Source organism: Peromyscus leucopus, chromosome 10 (assembly GCF_004664715.2).
Source record: "Peromyscus leucopus breed LL Stock chromosome 10, UCI_PerLeu_2.1, whole genome shotgun sequence".
Taxonomy (NCBI): Eukaryota; Metazoa; Chordata; class Mammalia; order Rodentia; family Cricetidae; genus Peromyscus; species Peromyscus leucopus.
Window position 1 is genome coordinate 41,218,716 of NC_051071.1, and position 22,562 is coordinate 41,241,277.

Genomic DNA, 22,562 nt, shown 5'->3' on the forward strand with positions numbered 1-22,562 from the left:
CTTTTGCAAATGGCTCAGATAATTAATTTCTGCTCAAACGAAAGCAATGCACACAGGAGAACGAGGGTGAACTGGAGGCTGAACCTAGAGTCCAAGGAAAGACTCATTTCAGAGCAGGTGCCCCCACAGTGTGAGGCTGGGCAAACATCATCCGGGCCAGATGTAGGTTTAGGATTCCCCGGAAGGGCGCTTCCTGCCACCTTCACATCCCCGGCTGTTAATGGTTTCCAGGACAAATCCCTTTCCTGTAGGGGGTTGTTTGGTGTGTTGGGGATGGGGAGGCGCCTAAGGAGAACAAGTGGACCTTAGCACTTTGTCGAATGACCACAGTGACAACGAGAAAGAAAAGCAGCCAACTTCCTGGTAGTCAACTGTAGAAAAATAATTTTATTTACTACTGTAAATAAAGTAGTGCAAAGAGCAGTTTGAACCCACAGTATTGCATTACTGATTTATTTACTACTGGAGCAGCAAACAGAATACAGACACTCTGTTCTTCCTTGCCCTTGTCCACACACACACACACACACACACACACACACACACACACACACACACACCATACAGACACAGGCAGGCAGAGGGATGCTGATGGAACTGAGCTAACGGCTGTCTTCCCGCATATTCCATTACTGCCACTCTACTCTAATGGTGATTCATGAAGAAGACGACTACACTTAAATACTAAAGGTTTTCTAGATGTTATTGCATGGGTTGTGATGGAAACATAAACGATATCCAATAATGTCATCAAATGATTTGGAAGTACTACGACGCTAGAAAATTCCACGGGGGTGGGGAATGTAAACCAATGTACAATGCTATTGTCTTCCCTGTATATGCTGTTTTGTTAGCTTCAAGGCGCCTTCTAACTGCTGGGTTTGGGACTGAGAGAGCAATCTGTCAGTTGGGCTTTGGGGAGCAGGATGCGGCAAACGCAGATGCAGAAGCATCATCAGCCTTGGAGAGGAGTTCCTGTTCCCTGGTCAAAGAGGGTGAACAAAGACTAAGACTTTTTAAAATGCCTCTCCACGGATGGGAATATGGATGCTCCACAAGGCAGACTGTGGTTCCCAGAACAATGACCAGGAATGGAAGTCCAATGCCTCAGCTCACCTCCCCACATGCTCCTATTTTCGAGGTGATTCTTGAATTTGTTTGGTAACTATATTCTGCTCTGGTTATGTCCTTGTTTAAAAACAAACAAAAAAACACCAAGTGCAAAATCGGCATCCAGTTCACAAGACATTTAAGGTATTTATCAGTATAATGCCCTGGCCCTAGCCTTCCCCAACCAGCTGTTGAAAGGACTGTCTCTCAGCTGGAGAGACTGGGAGTGCACAGTTCACCCACGAGACTCGGGGTTGTTAGCCATTGTGGGTGGGTCATCTTCGGAGGCATCTGCAGCTGGAGGCACAGCTGGACTTGGGGTAGATGAGGTGGGGTCTGCCATGACCCAGGCTGGTGCTGGAGAAGAGCCACTGGCTGCAGAGACACATGCAAACAGAGGTGAACACTGAGAGAGGTACATGCAGGACCCCCACCCCACCCAGGATCCAGCAAGCAGGATGGATACTCCTTGGTTGGTGGTCCCAACTCTCAGAAGACAGACAACCTTGGACCCATTACCTAGGTTCTTTGAACTTTGATGTCCCCGTCTATAAAATACCAGGTTGGAACAGATGTGTAAAGATCTCTGGTGGTGCATGCCTTTAATCCCAGCACTTGGGAGGCAGAGGCAGGCGGATCTCTGTGAGTTCCAGGCTAGCCTGGGCTACAGAGTGAGTTCCAGGAAAGGCTCCAAAGCTACATAGAGAAACCCTGCCTCAAACAAACAAACAAATCCCTGGTGGCTCTTATGGCCTAAGGTTATAAGTCACCGAGTTGTCTGAAGGGATTTCCAGGCAAAACGTTGCTGTAATCAGTTTCATGAGCTATGACCCTATTCCCACTCCCCGATCCACTCCCCATGATGTCAATATAACACAAACCATAAATAATGTCAAAGAGCTGGAGAAGGGCTGGTTTTATTTACATTCTTATGCCATTTGGATGGTGTGCCAAATTCAGCTCGAGTTATTTTATTTAAATAATTGCACGCAATGGTTGGAAAATACAATTGCTGCATTTTCCATGAAATTATTAGGTTTCAGTATTTTTCAAAATATCTTTAGTAGAAAAGATAATGACCCTGATTTTAGAGGAGCTTATGTCAAGTTTATAACAGTAGTTTTCTTTTCTTTTTAACTTGTATTTTATGCGTATGAGCGCTTTGCCTGCATGCATGTCTTGCACAACTTGAGTGTCTGGTGCCTACAGTGGCCAGAAGAGGGCATTGGATTCCCTGAAACTGTAGTTATAGATGGTGGTGAGCTGGCATGTGGGTACTGAGAATTGAACCCAGGTCTTCTGCAAGAGCAGCCAGTGGTTTTAAAAACTGAGCCATCTCTCCAGTCCCCACGTCAATGGTTTTCCGATGGTAGTGATTTTGCCTCCTCAAGGACAGGAGCACTGCCTGGAGACATTTCTACTTGTCACACTCTACCAGGGGTGGGGGTGGAATGATGGCATCTAATGAGTAGAAACCAAGGATCATGTTAAGCCTCCTGCAGGACCCACGGCAAGTCTCACAGCAATGATTGACCAGCTCTAAATGTCGTCTGTGCTGGAGCTGGCAAAGCCTGCTTTATTAAAACCTAGAGGTGCCCCAGGTAAGACCGAGGGCTCTGGTGGCCACCCGCTCTGGCCTTGAAGAGCTGTGTGACTTTGGGTAACTTATTCACATGTTCCCACCTCCATGAAATGGAGAAAATGAATGTAGCTGCCTCGCTGAGTCATTCCAAGGGTTAAATGAGAAATGCTTAGAACAGTGTTTGGCATGCATAAGTGTGTGGGAAATGTTACCGGGTTACCAGGGAAATGTGTTAAGATTTGCTCATTTCAGGTACACGGCTTATGGGACTGATAAAAGAGCGGAAGCATTTGTTTTTTGGATGCCTGCAGTCCCCGTTGAGGCTCCAGTACAAAAACATCGTGAACTTCAAAGCCAGAAAGACCACGAGTTGAATAGCACTGATGTTTACCAGCTGGGTAATCTTGAGCCGGCTCTACCTAACTACCCTGAGCCTTGGTTTCTTTAGCTATAAAAATGGGGGGAGGGAGTAACACCCCCTGTGTGATGTGATGAATGGTGAGCTCAGTGGCCAAAGTCTGTGCAAACACCGGCTAGTTTACCTGCAGGCGGCGATCTCAGTTAAACCTGGGAGTGTTTTAGTCTCCCTAACTTTCTACAAAGTGCGGTCCTTTTTATTTTATTTATCGGTTTTGTACTTATTTATTTGTAGTCCATATGTGTAAGTGTGTGCATGTGCCAGGCACACGTGTGGAGGTCAGAGGATGGGTTCCAGGAACCCTTTCTCTTCCTCCATCATGGGGGTCCAGGTTTCCAGCACTGGTAGCAAGCATCCTTGGCTGCTGAGCCATCCTGACGGACCGATGGAGCCGTTCTGAAAGGGCATCCTGAAATGTGGGTACCACACAAAGATGCCACCCTCTGCCGACAACCCAACGTTTCAACAGCGTCATGTCTGAACGTGGTCATCCCAAGGGCCACTGCTGGAAGTTGGAGCATGAGCCTCCGAACTGGTTGGCTTTTCTGCCCATGGACAGGATTTTTCTTTAGGGCCTCTTCCAGCACCCACAGGAGATGGGTGGAGGCAGAGACCAGGGGAGAGGCCATGGTATTGTGGAATGGTGGGCCATTGCTCTGGTTATTAAAGACTTAGAGACAGGTGACTGAGGGATGAGGTCCAGAGACCACTGGGCCCCAGTAAGAGGCCCAGTCCTGGTGCATCTTCTTTAACTGCTGTTGGTCACCCCTGAGCTAGCTACTGCTTTGGACGTTTTAGTGCTAACGGCTGGGACCCCTGGTTCCTCTGTTTCCTCCCCTGGGAACAGGAGGGCTTGGAGCAGCTGGTGTCTGGATCCCCTTTTGCTGTAGGATCTGCCTTCCCAGTGACCCCTGTGGAAGTTAATACAACACTAAAGCAAGCTGAGGGAATGTCTAAGTCACCATGGTAACAAGATAAATCAGCAATTGGTTTTCTGATTAAAACAAAAGGTGCCAATGTGTAAATGTAGAAGGAATGCCTAATTAGTGCTGCCACCACTTAATCCCCCCGGACGGGGACCATAATGAACGCTGGCTGTTTCCACGGCAAGTTTGTTATTATCTTTGTGCGGGTTCTCTCCCTTCTGCGGGGGCTGCAATCACTGCGTGAGTCCCCCCTACCGCGTGTCTTAATTTTAGAGTGGCCCTTTTGTCTCTGCTCACCTGGAAAGCATGCTAATTTTATTATTGGGCTAGAATCAAGGTAACCGGGAATATCATTGTGCTGCTTTAAAAAAAAAATTACAGCGTCTATTCCAGAGCCAAAGAGAAGTGATTTGTGGATTACTTGCTGGCTGGGGAATCATTTCTGAACATTAGTGGGAATAATCAGGAGCTGGCCCACACAGGACCCAGGGCCAATGGCAGCCACTGCCTGTTTTTGTAAGGGTCTGTGATCTAAAAATGGTGTTTACACTATTAAATGGAAGAACAAAAATCAAAACAAGAATAAGACTTTGTGACATGTGGACACATTTGAAATTCAAATGTGTCCACACGCAGTTTCATTAGAGGCCCAACTATGATGTCTGCTTCCAATTTCCAGGGACAGGGTGGCAAAGTCAATGCAATTGTCATTGACCTCCTTACAGAAGAGTGTGAGGCTGGGGCGTAGCTCAGTTGGTAGGGTGCTTGCCTAGGATGCCTGAAGCCCTTGGTTCCATCTTTAGCATCACATAAACTAGATGTAGAGATGCTGGCCTATAATCCCAGCATTGGGGAGGGAGAGGCAGGGGGATCAGAAGTTAAAGGTCATCCTCCACTACATGGCAAGCTTGAGGCTACAGAGGCGATGCGAGACTCTGTCTAGAAAAGGAAACGGAAGAGGATGCTGATCCCTGGTATAGCCCTCATATACATCTGGCTGCCAGTGAATCAGATGTGGGCTTCAACAAAGAATATGGGAGCGTGTGTTACCTGGCAGGCCACCGGTAAGAACGAGGGGCAAGGAGATGGCACTGGAAATCTCACACTATGTTTGAGTTAGTCCCCAAGAGCCTGCAGAGCCCGGGACACGTACAAGATTCCCGTCACTAGACCAGCTGTAAGCTGGGGCACTGGTGGCCGCCAAGAGTGAGAGACTGGGGGACGTGGGGGAGACACCGTGCTGTGAGATCTCTGACTTCAAGGCTATCAGCTTTCTCCGCCAGCACTCTGTGTGGCATTTCACTGTGCTTTTAGCAGAAACCTCATTAGCTGGAAATGGAGGGGACAGGAGCAGAGCAGAGAAAGGTTTAATTAATCTCACTTGGATCGTCTTACGTTGTTAAAAAGAAAAAGAAAGAAACCAAAAAGCTGAGGCTAAACCACAGCCTGAAAGGATGAGTCAGCATCCATGGGCAGTAGAGGACAGACTGTCAGGGACTCGGTCGGTCACCTCGTCATCCCTGGGAGCAGGAAGCTCCATGGACCTCTTTTATGCTGCGTGTTCTTTAGAGTGATGGGGCAGATGGGGAATTTTTTTTTTTTTGCTCTAAAATGAACAAGACCAGATGGGTTTTGGAGTTCAGATTTGGGGCTTAGGTGAGACTCTGCAGAATGAGGTATCTTGTGGACTCAAGTAGAAATGTGAAATTCATTGTTTCATATACACACCTTATATGCAGAGATTGAAAGGTCATTTTATGCATGTTTAGCGCCCCTGCATTTCGACAGGGACAACCTGGGAGGGGAAGTCAGGGGTGGGACTTCCCTCTTGTGGCTTCATGCTGGTACTTACATTCCAAGGTTTAAGAATTTAGGATTTGGAGTCTTACGGGTTTTGTGTTTTCAAAATTCAAATTCTGGTTTTTCACAGGGGGACTCTTTCTTTGAAACGGCGCTTCTGTTTTTTCTTTTCCTCCTTTTTTCACCTCCCTGCAGGCAGCCGGCCAGGCTCCAGGCTTTTTTGTTTGAGGGACATCTGCAGCAGGCACAGGTAGATGTGGCTCTGGACTCACTTTACTTTGGGATAGTATGGGTTTCAAAAAGGCTGTGCTCAATTAAGGTAATTAGGCTTGGTGTCCTTGGTAGGGAGGGGGAGGCGGTACTTTTGAGACACACTCAAGCAGTGAAATAAAACTCTTTTCGGAGTCCGAGAGAGGAGCTGAGCTGTCTGTGGATTGTTCTAGCAAAATGCCTCTTCCTTTCCCCGGGAGCAACCTGAAACTGGAGGGCTCCAGGGAAAACGCTAATGGTTCTGTGGTTAGGTGAAGATGCCCGAGCAGGGTGACCCAGAAGCTGCCTATCCGAGGACCTGGAATAACATGGTAGGCCTGGAGTAATAGGAGTTCTGCTCTCAGACCAGTGGCAACCAAGGGACCTTATTGCCCTGAGAAGCACTGACCTCTTGAAAGATGTAGCTGCACGGAGGAAGGCAAGCCAGGAAACCATAAACAAGTTTCCTTAACGGCAGTACTTGTCCCCTATTTTGTTACTTGTGACAGATTTGTTAACACCTTTGTTTAAATGCTTGTGAAGTGAAAGCTCCACAGCAGAGCGAAAACATGCTAGGCTTTGGTTAACTATTACAGAGGCGAATCAGGCTACTTAAGTATGATCGCCTCCTTGTGGCAGAATTCTTTAATTGCAGGCAAAATGTCCCAGAAGGATGGGACTCTTGACAGCTTAAATACACCACACCATCTCTTTTGGTTTTCTCAGCTACAGAAAGAATCAGGCAAAGTATTATTTCTTCCATGTTACAGAAGAGCAAACAGAGGCATAGGCAAGCTTCTCCCTTGCTCAGCACTGTCCCACAAGTAACAATAGAGCCAGAATCCTGGCAGCTCCCTTCCTGACTGCTGGTGGGGCTGCCTCCTGTCCTGCACCACTGAACACGGGACCACTTCATGTGGCAAAGGCTATGGCATGTTGACTTTATATCACAGAGCATCATAGGAGCTTGGCAGGCTGACTGGGGCTGAACACACAACAGCTCACCGAGGCCAGTGGCAGAAGCGCACTCACCTGTGCCCCGCCGCCTGCCTATCACCTCTTCAGTCACCCAGGCTGAACAATCGTAGCTCAAAATGACTGGCATGTTTTCACTCTGGATAAGGACGTTAGACACCCGGAAAGGAATGGAAGAGACGCTTCGGCTCTCAGCATGAGTGCTCCCAGGGCTGGTGGGACTGCGGCAGGCAGGCACATTCTGACAGCATGCGAGCCTTTTCTTTTTATTTCTGCCATTCCTGGTCCAAGCGTGTTTTACAGGTTGGCCATGTGGCATGACCCAGAGGCTCTTGGCAAATGTCTAATCTAGGCTCACGCCATCAGAATCTTCGCGAAGTATGAGCCCTGCAGGATTTGTATGCCCAGTAAAACTAAGAAGCAGTGGGCTACAGTTTACACATGGAGACATTATTTTGTAATAAGTAATTTTCTTTTAATTGACCTTTATAGTGCTTTTAAAGGAAATATGTGCGTGGGCAGGTTAATTACAAATTTTATTTTAAGATGCTCAAACCTATTAGGAAATATTCCTACTGTGAAGGAGCAATTGGTTTTTTAAGATAGTCTACAACATTTAAAGTATTGAGGTTTCGAAAGCAAGTTTGGAATTCTCCACCTACATCCCTCTTGGTCTCACTTCCTTAGTTGAACAGGCTACTTCACCTCTCTTGCCTCAGTTTCCCCATCTGTAACATGCCACATGTAGAATTAAGTTCTTTTTCAGATCTTATCCCAACACAATCTTCCGTGGTTGCCAAAAAGAAAGGGGGGGGCGTGGTGTGTGTGCCAGAAAAAGCAAATGAAAAAGGTTTTGAGAAGTGAGGGGCAGGCGGTGGTGGCGCACGCCTTTAATCCCAGCACTTGGGAGGCAGAGGCAGGCGGATCTCTGTGAGTTCGAGGCAGCCTGGGCTACCAGTGAGTCCAGGAAAAGCGCAAAGTACACAGAAACCCTGTCTCGAAAAAAAAAAAAAAAAAAAAAAAAAAAAAAAAGAAAAGTGAGGGGAAACGTGATGGAATGACCCAAGGAGAGACAGGAAGGGGAAATATGTGTGATATATGAAAGGGCGGTAGGGACAGAGGGGACAAGAATGCAGAGGGACTGATAATGAAGACTGGAAGACAGGAAGCAGCAGCGTCTAACAAAGGCGGTCCCACCTGCCCATGAATTTTCATGGCTACCAGCTGGCATAAAACCATCAAGTCAATTTTCAGCAACCCTAACAGAGCCGCATCCAGAATAGTCATAGCAGTATTTCCACAGAGTAAAAATGACAAAGATAATTTGAAATGGAAAACACTGACAAGATGCAAAATAAATGTGCTCTACCTGGCAACAAATTCAGGGACGAGACAGAAGGCGCCCTGAGGAGATGTATGCAGGGGCAGAGGACGAGGCCTCCAGCCTGCCAGGGCTGCGGAGGGCAGCCCGCACCTCCTTGGGTAAATGAGAGGAAGACCCTGCATTTGCCTGTGAGAGAGAGAGATCAACCCACTCCTCTCACTTTTCATCATCTGCTCCACAAATAATGGCCATGCCAACACTCTGATGCCAGCCCGCCCCTCAATTGCCCATTCGTAAGTGTCTCTGTTCGTCTTTGCCAGTTATTCCCTCCTCTTGTCATCATTCAAGAGGGTGGAGGTCTGTCCCTTTCCACCAAGAGACGTTTGCAGGTTTGAGTCTCTGCTAAGTGTGAGATATTAGTGTGAATGGTAGGACTTGGGCCATCCCTTAATCTAATGCTCACTGAGAGGGTTTTATACACCACCTCAGTTTAAGAGCTCTCATTTAACTACAGTTGCCTTTAGGATAAGCATCTTACATGCATTTATTAATGTCCCCCTTATTTAGATCCCTCGGAAGTTATGATAGACTCTTTTGATTGATGAGAAACTGGGAGATCAGAAAAGTTGAGGAATTTGTACTAAGTCACACAGACTCCAAGACTGGAGTCTAAGTCCAAACAGAAGGAATGAGAATCTCATTCTATTAGTTATTTCCTTATGCTACCTTGAAAAAAAATAACAGTCTGGAAAGAACCAAAGTGGACTCCCTGAGTCTACCTGGCTAGCTAGGTAGACTTCTGCATTACAACTGGAATGTGCTGTGGGATGGAAGATTTGTTTAACTAAGTACAGATGTGTTACATTTGTGTGTGTCACAGAATAATGGTTTAACTACATAAAGATATGCTGTTTTTGTTTATGCTGCAATTGTTTAACTACATAAAGATGTGCTGCTGTTTCACCTGCCTGCCTAAGCACCTGATTGCTCTAATAAAAAGCTGAACGGCCACTAGCTGGGCAATACAGGGCCAAGCGGGGCTGGTGGGCAGAGAGAATAAGTAGGAGGAGGAATCGAAGCTCGAGGGAGAATGAGGGAGAAGGAGAGGGAGATGCCAGGGGCCAGCCAGACACAGAAGAAGCAGAAAAGTAGGACATACAGAAGGAAAGAAAGATAAAAAGCCATGAGGCAAAAATGTAGATGAAGAGAAACAGGTTAATGTAAGGTGTAAGAGCTAGTGGGACGAGCCTAAGCTAAGGCCAAGCTTTCATAATCAATAATAAGTCTCTGTGTCATAATTTGGGGGCTGGTGGGCGGAGAACCCCTGCTACATGAGTGGGAATACTTCATACAGCAGCTGGGTTTGAAATGAGGTTCTCAAGCATATGTAGGGAAAAAGAAAACATTTTTGTTGATTTTTGTTTTTTGTTTTTAAGCTCAAAAGATAAACATGCAAAACCCCAAGCCCTTTACTTTGAAAATTGTAATAGTCTGAGGCTCCCTGACAGTTGGGGACTGTGAGACACTGTCCTGTAAGGGACTCCTTCATACTCTGCGGGACTGTGCTAAGGAAATGAAGCATGACCAAGATCATGAGGAGAGGCTGTGGCACTTGTTGGGAGGGAAATAGGAGCCCCCCTTCCCTCCTGCCTGGGCTCTACAGAAAGCTTTACCTGAGACACACTGGAAATAAAGCACCGTCCAGGCGATCGCTACGGACAGCAGGAAGGTCCCCAGGAAGTAGATCTGCAGACATCGGAGCATGTGTCAGATGCCGGTGGAAGGGTAGGACCTCGAGCAGGGCTCAGGGATGATACTCACCAGGGCAGAGTGCAGGACAGCACCCCAGAGAAGCCGCAAGTGAAGGTAAAGCCAGGCCAGGGAGCAGGGGCTAAGGGACTCCTCGTTACTGAGGCTCCAGCACCTGGGAACAGAGACCAGGGTACCCAGTGGTATTACCGGCTTTGGTGGCATCAGCCATGATTGGTCCCTCATACCCACATGTGTTCGCCTTTTCAGACACAAACTCCCTCGAGATGGTGGCAGAGAATGAAGCTAATTAATTCTAAGTGCTTTGGACCTGGCCTGGTATTTGGAGATCCTAGCAGAAACCTCTGGAAAGATCACACCTCACTCCTAAGGAAGGCCCTGAGCATAAGATCTACCCACACAGTATTTCTGAGTGTCTATCCAAAGTCCAGGTGTAGGATGGCCTCCTTATCTTCTAGAAAAGTCAGCTTAATCAGTTGTGTGATCCCTCCCCCTCCCCCACACTCTTATGGAAAATCTTGGTCAGCACTTAAACTTCAGATCTAGAACATTCTATGACAGACCGAAGCTCAGTGAAATAGGAACAGCATCTGGGCTTCGCGGAAGGCTGGCAGAAGCAATTCTGGAGACATTTTCTCACACTTGACATCCCAAAATCAGGGTGATGCCAGCTTGAACTAAGGCTGGAGTGTCGCCCACTCGGGTCCCCCCATCGCTCCGGGGTGGAGTAGCTCTGAGCTCACCTTTCATACAGCTCCCGGAGTATGGAGGCATTATTGGGATGGAGTGATGGGTCAATTTCCAGGAACTCCAGAATGTGATGTGAAATGACAGCACCTTCCTCTATCAGCAGAGCTAGGTTGAAAAATCCCTAAAAAAAAAAAAGAGCAAAACCAAACTCAGTGACTCCTGGAACAAAACCCAGACACATGCCCTTCATCACAATGTAAACTTTTACAACCTCTACATTTTTTTTTCACGGTCCCTAGAGCCAGATGGTTTTGTCGTGTTCATTGATGAATTGTTTTTTCCTAAATCTATGCATCGGAGAAATTTATTTGCAGGACAGTGGGGAGGTTTTCAAAGAACGCTATAGCCCATCTGCTCAAACGCCAGGCAGGCCCTTCTCCACTCCGGTTCCCACACAGAAGAAATGAGTCGTTACATCAACAAAGCTAGAACTCTGAGTTAAGCCCATTGCTTAACTCACGTCCTGGACCACCATCAGTCTATTGGACACCGGATCAAATAAGCAGTAGCATATACGCACACATCTGAGATGTTCTAGGTGAGTGTGGAAGACATCACATGATTCCCGTTGGTGTAAATCTCAGCTATGGGTCATTTTTCTGCTTCTTTCTTCTAAACTTTGCTTCTGACACTCAGAGTGGAACCTATCCTTTGGACCTCGTAGCTCTAATAAAAGAATGTCATTCAAGAGCTGGATGGTTGAGATATATCTAAAACGTGGGTCCTCTGAAACTACCAGAAAGAAGTAATACCTCGGCCATGAGGGTATGTGGCCAGGCCAACATGCCCTCTAAAAGTAAAGTGACCTTTATTACTAGAGATCCACAAAGACAAACTGTTGTTGCCCTTCAAAGAATGCTCGGTGGCGTTTTAATGGTCTCCCTTTGACCTGATATTTCAATGGCCACCGATAATAATTTAAAGCCATCAACATCCACCATGTTGTATATACCAGGACTCTCCACTAGTCCATGCAGCAATCACTGTCAACACAACAGCAGCTAATCTGTGAGTGCTTGCTGTGTGGGAGGCAGTGATCTGTTTTATAAACATTCACTCAATCTCATAACAGTAAATCAGTATTGGTACCATCACCCTTTGATTTTACAGAGTAAGAAACTGAGGCATAGAGAAGTTAAGGGATGTGTTGGAAGTCACCCAGCTAGAAAATGGCAGAGCTGGGATTCAAACGCAGGAGGACAGAGTTCAGAGACTCCACTCACACTGACAAATAGCCTTCTAGAGTATGAAGTGTCTTTAAGATGCATGCACACCTTCAGCAGAAACACACCATTCTCCTCTCTTTGAAAGGGAGGTACTCTTAACACTTGAAGTGTTAGAAGAAAAGGGAGAAAGTAGCTATAAGATTGCAAGGATTCTGATCAATGGGAAAATAAGATCAAAGTAAGTGGCAGCCAGGCCAGGAGAGCAAGTGTTTGTATGTCTGAATGCAGCCCAGTGGCTTAAGGTTCATTATCAAGTAGGCAAATATATAAAGAACTAATTATGACTTGAGTTTTAAAAACTATCAAAGAACCAACAGATAACCAGGCAAAGAACAAGAATAAAGAATTCACATGAAGAAGATAATGATGATTGGTTCATCATCAAGTGCAGATGAAATAGTCCTTCTTACTAGTAATTATGTAAAAGCAATTGGAAATGAGAATCAAGAATCAGCCTGTAGTCACTCAGTTAACAGCATCAAACTACCCATGTGGACAAGGTTTCTGTCATCCTTCTCTGCTTATCTACTGCTCACTGAGATAATGACAGGAAAATATAAACAGCAATATACTATTGTGTAGTCATAAAACTGCTGGGACTCTGTGACTAGTGAACAGTCTTTCTCAGTATATAGCTGAGGTACTCCAGTGAGGGGGTAAGGTAGACCCAAAGTGTTTATTACAGCCAAAGGGAGGCACTCCCCAGCTCCTCAAGAGACTGTCAATCCCAACAAAGCAAAAATAGTGGGTTTTTTTTCCATTTTATGTCTTCACTGCTGAACTCTGTTTGTAGCACATAAGAGTGGATAAATCCATGTTGAATCAATAAATAAGTTGTCAAACCAAAGAATAACCACTCATCAATGAGTACCAAAGAAAGAGACCGTGTAATAAAATGTATCAGTTGCATATGCAGTGTATCAGTTGAGTGAGAAGATTATTTTCAAGGTTGTACGTACACTGGAGTGGGTGTAACAGGCGCAGTTGGTGGGCAGGGACTGGAAGGGAACGTGATGATATCATGAAGAAATGAAAAGCTCCAGGCTCAAGACATGGCTCAGTGGGTAAAGGTGATTGCCACCAACACTGATGACCTGAGTTCAATTCCCAGGACCCACATGGGGGAAGGAGAGGCCCACCTCCCTAAAAGTTGTCCTCTGACATCGGCATGAATGCTGTGGCATGCCCGCCCCTCCCCTCCCACACACAAAAATGAATAAACAGCCGTACAAAAAGAAAAAAGGAAGAAACAAAAGGCCTTGCCACGGAACCACAGACACATTGTATTTATTGATTTCAGGTTTTTCCCTTTAAGATTGAATTTTACTGGGTCTGTGACATTGTTTTTCTAAAAAAATATCAAAATTGAAAATCAAATTATTAGGCCTAATTTTAAATGATGGCTGATTGTCAGGGAGATTGTTTCTTCAGCAGATCTGGCAGAAATAATAATTTCTGATGAACACAATATAGATCGTGTTCATTAAGCATACTTGGCATGGAATCAGAGCTTTATAACAAACATCTCATTCAATACTCACATCCCACAGGGGAGGGGCTGTAATGACCCCAGCTAATGGATGAGAAGAATAGAGACCTGAGGGTTTAGTGATGTGTCATGTACAAGTAACTGAGTGGGAAAGATGTGGTATTTTTAGCCTGGACACACAACAGTGACACACAAGCAGGTATCAGCCTTTCATCCTCCATTGTAGAAAAGAACCTGAGATCTTCACATAATTCTAATTAGGAAGCTGAAAGAGGATGAAAAAAGAATTACAATAAATACACAGGCTAGCGCCGGGCGGTGGTGGCGCATGCCTTCAATCCCAGCACTCAGGAGGCAGAGGCAGGCGGATCTCTGTGAGTTTGAGGCCAGCCTGGGCTACAGAGCGAGTTCCAGGAAAGGCGCAAAGCTACACAGAGAAACTCTGTCTCGAAAAACCAAAAAAAAAAAAAAAAAAAAAAAAAAAAAAAAAAAAAAGACACAAGCTAGCAATTGTTGCAGACAAGATCTCCTAAAATCTGGGCAAACTTTTTAAGACAAGCAAGGTGCTTGAATAGTTTTGAGATACTTCCCCCAAGATAGTCATGAATTAGAAATGCAAAAATATTAACTTTACAGACATCACCTGCTGTGGATTCAATGTGAAATGTCCCCCACAGGCTCATGTGCTCGAACACTTGGTCCCCAGCAGGTGGCGCTGTTTGGGAAGGTTGCAGAACCTTTAAGAGGCGGAGCCTCCCTGGAGGAAGTAGACCACTGGGGGCTGGTCTTCATACTCTGCAGCCCAGCCTCACTTCCTGTTCACTCTCTGCTTCCTGAGTGTGACAAGCCAGTCTCCAGTTTCCCTAACATGCCCATGCCTTCCCTCCTTGTCACATAGAACTGAAAGCCCAGACAAACCCTTGCTCCCTTAAGTTGCTTTTGGTCAGGGTATTTTAATCACACCAGGTAGCTAAAACAAGCTTGCCACTGATGAGGCATTCTGATGGCATGCATTCCTGATGCTCGGGGATCTATCACTTCCTGGGTGCTGGAAGTACATACTGTGCTCCCTTGGGTGTTCTTGCCCTACATATATAACCTCAGTATATGCGTAAGAAAAATAGAAGACAGTCTCTAAAGGCCGACTCCAAGAGAGGGCTGTTCTCCCAGCTGCCTAACCAGGTGTCTTCAGAAATTCAAGGTCATGAAGACAGGGAAGGACTGAGGAATTCTGACAGACTAGAGATCAGAAAGAAAGGGAACATCCACATGTCATGTGGGATCCTCGAGCAGAAAAGGGACACTGTGGGAAAACTAGCAAAGGTGAATCACGACTGGAGTTAGGAAATTCTACTGCCCCACAGTTAACGTCTTCATCCAACAGGGGCACGTGGCTGTAAGAGATGAACGTTAGGGATGACAGATGAACAGTGCCGGTAACTCTCTGCGTTCTTTGTATAACCTTTTTTTGAAGTCTGAAGTGATTGAAAAAATAAAGTCCCAAAAAGCTCTCGGGGGATCAAGTCCCATCACTCACGTCCTGGCTCAGTGTATGTGCGAACCACTTCCTCCTGGGGCTCACCTCGAGGGCCTTGAGTTTCTACCCCCTGAGTTAGCATTATGGGATGTGGTAGAAATACTGTAGGCTTCCACCAGAGACGGAGCTGTGGTTACTTTGGTTTCAATCAGTTGTTTGGCCTTGAGCAATTCATTCCCTTGATGTGTCTCTGGGTAGAAAATGGTGTGAACATTCCAGCCCTGTGGGATTGGTGTGAGATGCTATGGGGACCAGAATCAGTGCTCTGTCGAGATTCACCTCATAGAACGGTGAGGAAGGGTGTGTGTGTGTGGCAATGAGGATCCACGACATGGAGTCATGCTACAGAAGCCATGGAGCAGGCTGTAGGTCCTGGGCCTTGAGAGACAGTTACTGTTGCTTACCTGGGAGTCTCCATCCAGGGCTGCTTGGGCATACATCTGCACAGACAGCTCCAGATCTTGGGACTGGTTTTGGTGGCCATAGTAGTAAAGGTCTCCCATCTTCAAATATGCTGGAGAACACAAAACAGGTATCTACTCGTCAGGCAGTTTTATTTCCAGGGGTGTCTAAGCCATTGCCCATAGGCTGGGAGAGCATACATGCTTATTTTAGGTGACACTGTGATATGACATTGTCATCTAAAATTTCATGGTCTAGAACCATGCAATCAAGTTACAAAAAAAAAATGTGAAAAAAAAAAAGTCATAATGATAGCTGGATGTGGTGGTGCACACCTTTAATCCAGGCGCTTGGGAGGCAGAGGCAGGAAGAACTCTGTGAGTTCGAGGCCAGCCTAGTCTATACAGTGAGTCTCAGGAAAGCCAGGGCTATATAGTAAGAGTCTGTCTCAGAAACAAACAAACAAAAAACAACAACCAAAAAAAACCAAAAAACAAAAAAACAAAAAAAAAATCCAAGCAAACAAACAAACCAATGAAATGTCATAATGTTTTAAGAAAGTTTATGATTTTGATTGTATTCTATGCTTTCTTGAGGCCACATATAGACACGCTGTTTTAGAACATGTTAAATTATTGATGTTTCCTATCATAATACGTTTATACATGCCTGTAAAACACTGTTCTAACTTTAATTGTCAATCTCTAACTGTAAAATTAATACAACCTAGAGTCACCTGAGAGGAAACTCTCAGCTGGGGAAATTGCCTAGGCCAGATTGGCCTGTGGGCACATCTATGAGGAACTTGATCACAATTGATGAAGGAGGGCCTAGTCCACTGAGGGTGACACCATCCCTAGGTGGGTGTGGTCCTGGGCTATATAAGAAAGCCCACATGATAAACCTAAGCCTGTAAAGGAGAACACCAGAGAACAAACCAGGAAGCAGCATGCCTCCATGGTTTCTGTCTCCAGGGTCCTGTCTTGAGCCCCCCCCCCCACCCCCAACTCCTCTCACTGATGGAATATGACCTGGAAGCTTGTGCCAAATAAACACTTCCCTTCCCGAGTTGCTTTGGGCCAGGGAGCTTGTATCACAGCAACAGAAAGGAACGTGGAGCAAACATCTTCATGTTTTCCTTGGTGGAAGTCTTAGGCCCTTAGCACTTGCATCTATCGACATACTACTGTTTCCATGCTGGCTCCCTGCATAGATCTGCTCGCGAAGACGGCCATCAGCAGGCTCACAACCCATGTGCTGGGGCCGTCTCCGATCCTGTGTCACAGCTGCAGGGCTGTGGCCTGTCCTGCCACATGTCCCGCACCTCTCTGACTTGTTTCAGTCCTGTATTTCACCTGCTTAGGGGTATAGCTACAACTCAATGCCCAAAGAGAAATGCAGAGTCCATCTCTGGTAGCTGTACACAGGACTTCCACCATGGGAAAGTGGGTGCTGGTGCTGGAAGAGCATAAGGGGTAGATGGGAGCCTGGAGGTGATTTAGTAATCAGTACTGGGGAAGCAAATGTCATCCTTAGTGTGCAAGAGGGTGGTATGGGAGGGTAGATGTGACAGTACCAGGGCTTCGTGGCCCCTGAGAGCTGAGATCAAAGATGACCGAGTTGGCTGCTGGGAGCTAGAACACTGAAGGGCTGCAACCAGAAGCAAAGAGAAAGGTGGAGGTATACCTGGACTCCTCCCCTTTTCCCATGATGCAATCTGCCAACAGTACTTCAAATTGGCAGAAGTTCCCCTGAATGCTCTGGACAAAGGAGTCTGGTCACTGTAATTCCTGGAGGCTGGCCTCTACCCAGAGACCAGAGTGGAGGGTCCAGGAGCCCATCTGTGGGCACAAAAACAAAGGACCAGGCCACAGCCCAGGGAACCGCATCATCACAGCGGTCTCTTTAGAGATGTCTTGGTTTGGAAGAAGTTGCTGGCTTGCAGGAAGTACACAGCAGGAGGCTGATAGCAGTTTATCCATGACCTTAATAGCAGACATTTTTCACTTTCTTCCCTAATTGTTTAGAAATATCACACTCCCTACCAAACTGTTAGATGGTCCCTGTGACATAGATTAAAACCTCCCCAACACTCCAGCTTAGCACCTGTTTTTCTATACATACCAAATGAAGGGGCATCGATTTGAAAAACAGAGAAATTATAGTATCGCCAAACACAATTAACGCCCAAGTATCTCCCAGCCAGGTCCTAGGAGGGAAAGGGGACAGAAAGTTAATTCACTAATATTTTGGTCCAGTGACTAATTTTGCCCCTGTAAAACTCAATTCATTATCTTTAACCTCAGAGCTTCCACCGAAAGAAGAATAGAATACATTACTTACTGGCCGCTCCTCGCAGATGTGTGCTAAATTTGTCTGTGACACTTCAATTCCAGTTTCTGCTGCTAAAACATAATACAGCAAAGCTTCGTGCCTAAAAATAGATGATTAATAATAAATTTCATATAGTGGCTCTTACTAATACTCAGAGAGCCTTATATTCAAACAGAAGAAGGCAAAAATAAGCAGTTTTTTTAAAACCACAAAATCATGAGTTCTCCCCCACCGCCGCCCGCCCGCCCCCCTCCCCTTTAAATAAATACTGTTGTTAAAAATACTGCCTGCTCTGATTTATTTTCTCTTAAAAGCTGAAAGGACAGATAAGGCCGGGAGCTACTCGATACAACAGCTACCTCTACTGGTTGAACGGCATGTGGCCACGCTGGCTGGGGACTGTCTGCAGGTCCTAGGTTCCCGAAGCCTCCCTTCCTCATTTAGGATGAGTGGTATTTAGAAAAATCCCTGAGCTTTACAGCCCTCGGTTTCACGAAAGGCTTTCTAGGACTTAGGGTTCTGAACAAGCTTAATTAAGCGGGGCTTTTTGCTGTGCATTAGAAGTTGGGCAAAAGAAATGTGGTTTCCAGGGCTTGAGAGCAGCAGTCAAAATAAACAAGAGAACAAATGTTGAGCATTGCAGCAGGTAATGGCCTGGCATTTCTGCATGGAGTTGTGACAGGGTGCCTGGGGCTATAGATATGGCCCTACGTCCCCTGATGGAGGGAGGGCCATGGACACGATGGCTCTGGAGGACGAGGTAGCCATGCCAACCCAAGAAGCATCAGTAATATGTGTACCACATGGTCCCCCACATCTCACCTGTGGGCTTTACTCAAAAGGGGAAAATCAGAGCTAGCTACAAAGATTCCCTTGTCAAGGAGTTCGTGGGAGGGCTGCTCATACGAACAATAAGAAAGAAGACCGGAAACATACGTCTGACATCTATTGAGTGGGTGCAGGGACTCCAGAGTGTAGCTGCTTTCGGACGTGGTTGTTCAGAAAGTAATGTCACAAGATGGCATGGTGGTGCATGCCCATAATCCCAGCGCTTGCCAGGCAAGAGTGGGAGGTGAGGTGGAGGTGGGTTCAGAGTTCAAGGTCATTCTTGGCTAAGTGGTGTATTGGAGGCCAGTCTGGGCTACATGAGACCATGTCTAAAAAACAAAACTGGCAAGCCGGGCGGTGGTGGCGCACGCCTTTAATCCCAGCACTCGGGAGGCAGAGCCAGGTGGATCTCTGTGAGTTCAAGGCCAGCCTGGGCTACCAAGTAAGTCCCAGGAAAGGTGCAAAGCTACACAGAGAAACCCTGTCTCGAAAAACCAAAAAAAAAAAACAAAAAAACAAAAAAAACTGGCGTCTGGGTTGGACTCAATTGGAAGAGTGCTTCCCTATCGTACACAAAGCTCTGGGTTGCAAAAGCAAAGTAAAACAGAACATGTATATGCACACATGTGAATGCACACAGAGAAGACAAACCCCCAAGGCTCTTTGGCCCAATGCTAACTTCCCTCGTTTCTTACCTTAACTCTTAACTCGTCTGGGGAGAGTACATGCAATTTTTATTTTCTTCCTTTTAATTACCTGCTCCCTTAATTATGTATATGGCCTAGTTTATGAGTAAAAATGAATCATAAGTAGTTGTTTCCAAAGCTTATTTTTCACTCGGTGCAGTTGATATTGGTAATGTTTTCTTCATGTTAGCACTACTGAGGAGGTGGACTGGGGGAAGGGTGGGGAGAGCATGGGTGAGAAAAAACCAGGCAAACAGTCTGACGTCATCGATATGAGCGGGCGGCTTTGGGCAGCCCACATCTTGAGCCAGAGAGGTGGTTGGAGATCAAGCTAGGACAGTCAGACCTTCATCAGACACATGGAAGCCATGGGCTGTGTGGCTGAAATGGAGCCAATCCCCAGCCCATGAGAGACCCAAGACAGTAGACCCATTAGCTGTGATCATGCTGAGGGCCAAGGTCAGCTGAGCAGTGTCATCTGCAAAGACAACTAACAAGCCCGAAACTGTATTGTAAATAATGCACAGCCTGAAACAACCATGTTTGGGTACCAGCCTCCTGAGAGCAGAGCAGACCCCAGAAAGCATGTCAGTGGGACCCAGCAGAGAGCTACATCCTTCTGCAGCAAGGTTCTAGTTTTACATATTCCCCCTCCCCCACTTTTTTCTGAGGTAGAGTTTCATGGATCTGTACCCCAGGCTGACTTGAACTCACTATGAAACTGAGGATGGCGCTGGCTTACTATTTCCACCTTCTGAGTACTGGGATTGTGGGAGTGTACCACCACGATAGATGCTGGGACTCGAACCCAGGGCTTTATGTATGCCAGGCAAGTACTCTACCAACTGAGTTACATCCTGAGACCTGAGGTCTCGAAATCTCAAGATGTTTCAGAGATACTTGGGTTGTACTCATGCCTTGGTTTCTGCCCAAAATGCACAAGAGGGCAAGGTGAGGTGGTACATACCTTCAGTCCGAGCACTCAGGAGGCGGAGGCTGGAGGAGCTCTGTGAGTCTGAGAGGTTGAGGCCAGCCTAGTCTACATGGGGAGCTCCAGGACAGACAGAACTACAAAGAGAGAATTCCTGTCTCAAAAAAAAAAAAAGAAAAAAAGAAAAAAGAAAGAAAGAAAGAAAGAAGGAAAGAAAGAAAGAAAGAAAGAAAGAAAGAAAGAAAGAAAGAAAGAAAGAAAGAAAGAAAGAAAGAAAGAAAACAAAAGGCACAAGGGAAGGACATGATATTGATTTACAACCCAAGGTCAAGATCTGGGCCGTGAAGAGATAGAACAGGCTCACATTATTAAAACATAATGCAAGGAGCTTTTCTTGAGCAAGAGAAACATCAGCTGGCTGTGAGAATTGAGGACTGGGAGGTGAGCTTGGGACCGACATCCTCCTTAAGAACAGTTACTAGACAAAGCTTGTAAGGACGGCGCCTCATCTCTCCAGTGACCTTGGTGACAGGAGGGAGAAGGGAGACTTCCGTTGTCCAATTATTACATAAACCGAGAGAAAAGTTAGCAGGATTCTGGAGCATTCCCATCAAGGAAGAACTGAGATCCATCACAATGAGATGTCTAAAAGCATCCATGTCAATATCAGCGCTCAACAGAAACCCACCTCATCTTGCATCCGGCACAATCAATCACCCAATGCCTGTGTGCCTGACGTCATCACATTTCCACCGGACAGTGGAAGTCTATAGCGGATGAGACGCTACCGACCAACCTTCCCACTGACGAAAACCTTTGAAGGGCTGAGGGGATGGCTCAGGGCATAAAGGGCTTGCCGTGTGTGCATGTGGACCTGAGTTCAGATTCCCTACACCTACGTAAAAAGCCAGCCATGACAGCATGTGTTTGTAACCCTAGAGCTGGTGGGGACTGGGATGGGGTGGGGTAGGACACAGGCAGATCTCTGGGGCATCGCAGGGCAGCCAGCCCAGCTGGAATGGTGAGCTCCAGGTTCAGCAGGGCCCTGTCAACAATCGAGGAAGAAATCCCATGTCCTCCTCTGGCCTCCACAAGTGTGACATGTGGGTACTCATGCACGCACGCGCGCGCGCGCACACACACACACACACACACACACACACACACACACACACACACTTCTGAGACACGGACTTTACCACATGTAACCTCCGGCATTCATTTGACTATCTCCACTGAAATCATGTCCAAGTATTAATTACAGATATTTCTACTCTTACATTCTGAAACATTTGCTCATCCTCAGAAGCCCAAAGACAGAATTCAAAGCTCTTTTGTTCTTCCACGGTGCCCCTCAAGGTGGAGAAGGGCAAATAGCATCCCCATGCACGGAATCACAACCCTTCCACGACAGGCGCTGTGACAGAAAGGTCGGAAGGGCACAAACAAGAAGGGGTTCACGGAGAAGGGACTGAGACACATTTTCTACCTTCTCGTCTCAGATGTGGCATAAAATGTTCCTAGCACTTTCCTGGTGATGCATCTTCATGAGGGCTGTGTGGCCACCTGCAGTGAATGGTGAGGTAGAGCCCTCTGAGTGGGTCCTCAAACAATTAAACTATTTCCTCTGTGCTCTTTTGTGCTAATGTCTGAAGCAGCTTAGACAAGAAAGATGAGAGAAAAACAAGAACAAAAAAGCCGCCCCCCCCCCCAACCAACATTTAGGGTCGCCCGGTGGAATTCCTTACTGCATTACAAAAAACTGACTCTCCTCAGCTCCACATGCCTCCATGTCGAGTATGCTGGTTAACCTCTAGGGTTAAATACTTGGGGTGTGTTGAAGACAAAGGGCATTCAAACTCACAGCTGGAAGAGAAAATACACACAAACCAAGCGGACTGAAATGAAACATGACAGCTGGCCCTTCCTCGCTAACTCCTTCTAGTGTCCGAGGGCCGCCCCAGGCAAGACGACGCTATCTCCCAAGTCATGCCAAGGCAGCAAAAGCCCCTCTCCCCATCACCATCTCCTCTTAAACAGATCCCACATAAATCATGGAACAACAGAAAAAGCCACAAGCCCATCAAACTGACACATGTAATTTGGAAATAACGTCCGGAGGCTGGGGACATTGATGGATGCCTTAGCTCGATTACAGCCAAAGAGAAGGTACCTCTCACAGTCGGAGGCTGGGGGAAGCGCGTGTCTGTTTCCTGTTTACCCCT

The 22,562-nt window shown here is 46.5% G+C and overlaps 1 protein-coding gene across 2 annotated transcripts in view; it reads right to left on the reverse strand.

Annotated features, from left to right (window-relative positions):
- Nucleotides 1-367: 367 nt before the first annotated feature.
- The window catches only part of Sel1l3 (SEL1L family member 3), a 112,875-nt gene continuing 90,680 nt past the window's right edge, over nucleotides 368-22,562 (reverse strand). For both annotated transcript variants that reach the window (XM_028865912.1, XM_037209033.1), the window contains exons 18-24: nucleotides 17,902-17,992; nucleotides 17,683-17,767; nucleotides 15,561-15,670; nucleotides 10,898-11,025; nucleotides 10,206-10,308; nucleotides 10,058-10,130; nucleotides 368-1,485 (exon numbers count right to left, since the gene is read on the reverse strand). In XM_028865912.1, the coding sequence (XP_028721745.1) occupies nucleotides 1,346-1,485; nucleotides 10,058-10,130; nucleotides 10,206-10,308; nucleotides 10,898-11,025; nucleotides 15,561-15,670; nucleotides 17,683-17,767; nucleotides 17,902-17,992 (730 nt within the window). In that variant the 3' untranslated portion in view covers nucleotides 368-1,345. The remainder of the gene's footprint in view (nucleotides 1,486-10,057; nucleotides 10,131-10,205; nucleotides 10,309-10,897; nucleotides 11,026-15,560; nucleotides 15,671-17,682; nucleotides 17,768-17,901; nucleotides 17,993-22,562) is intronic.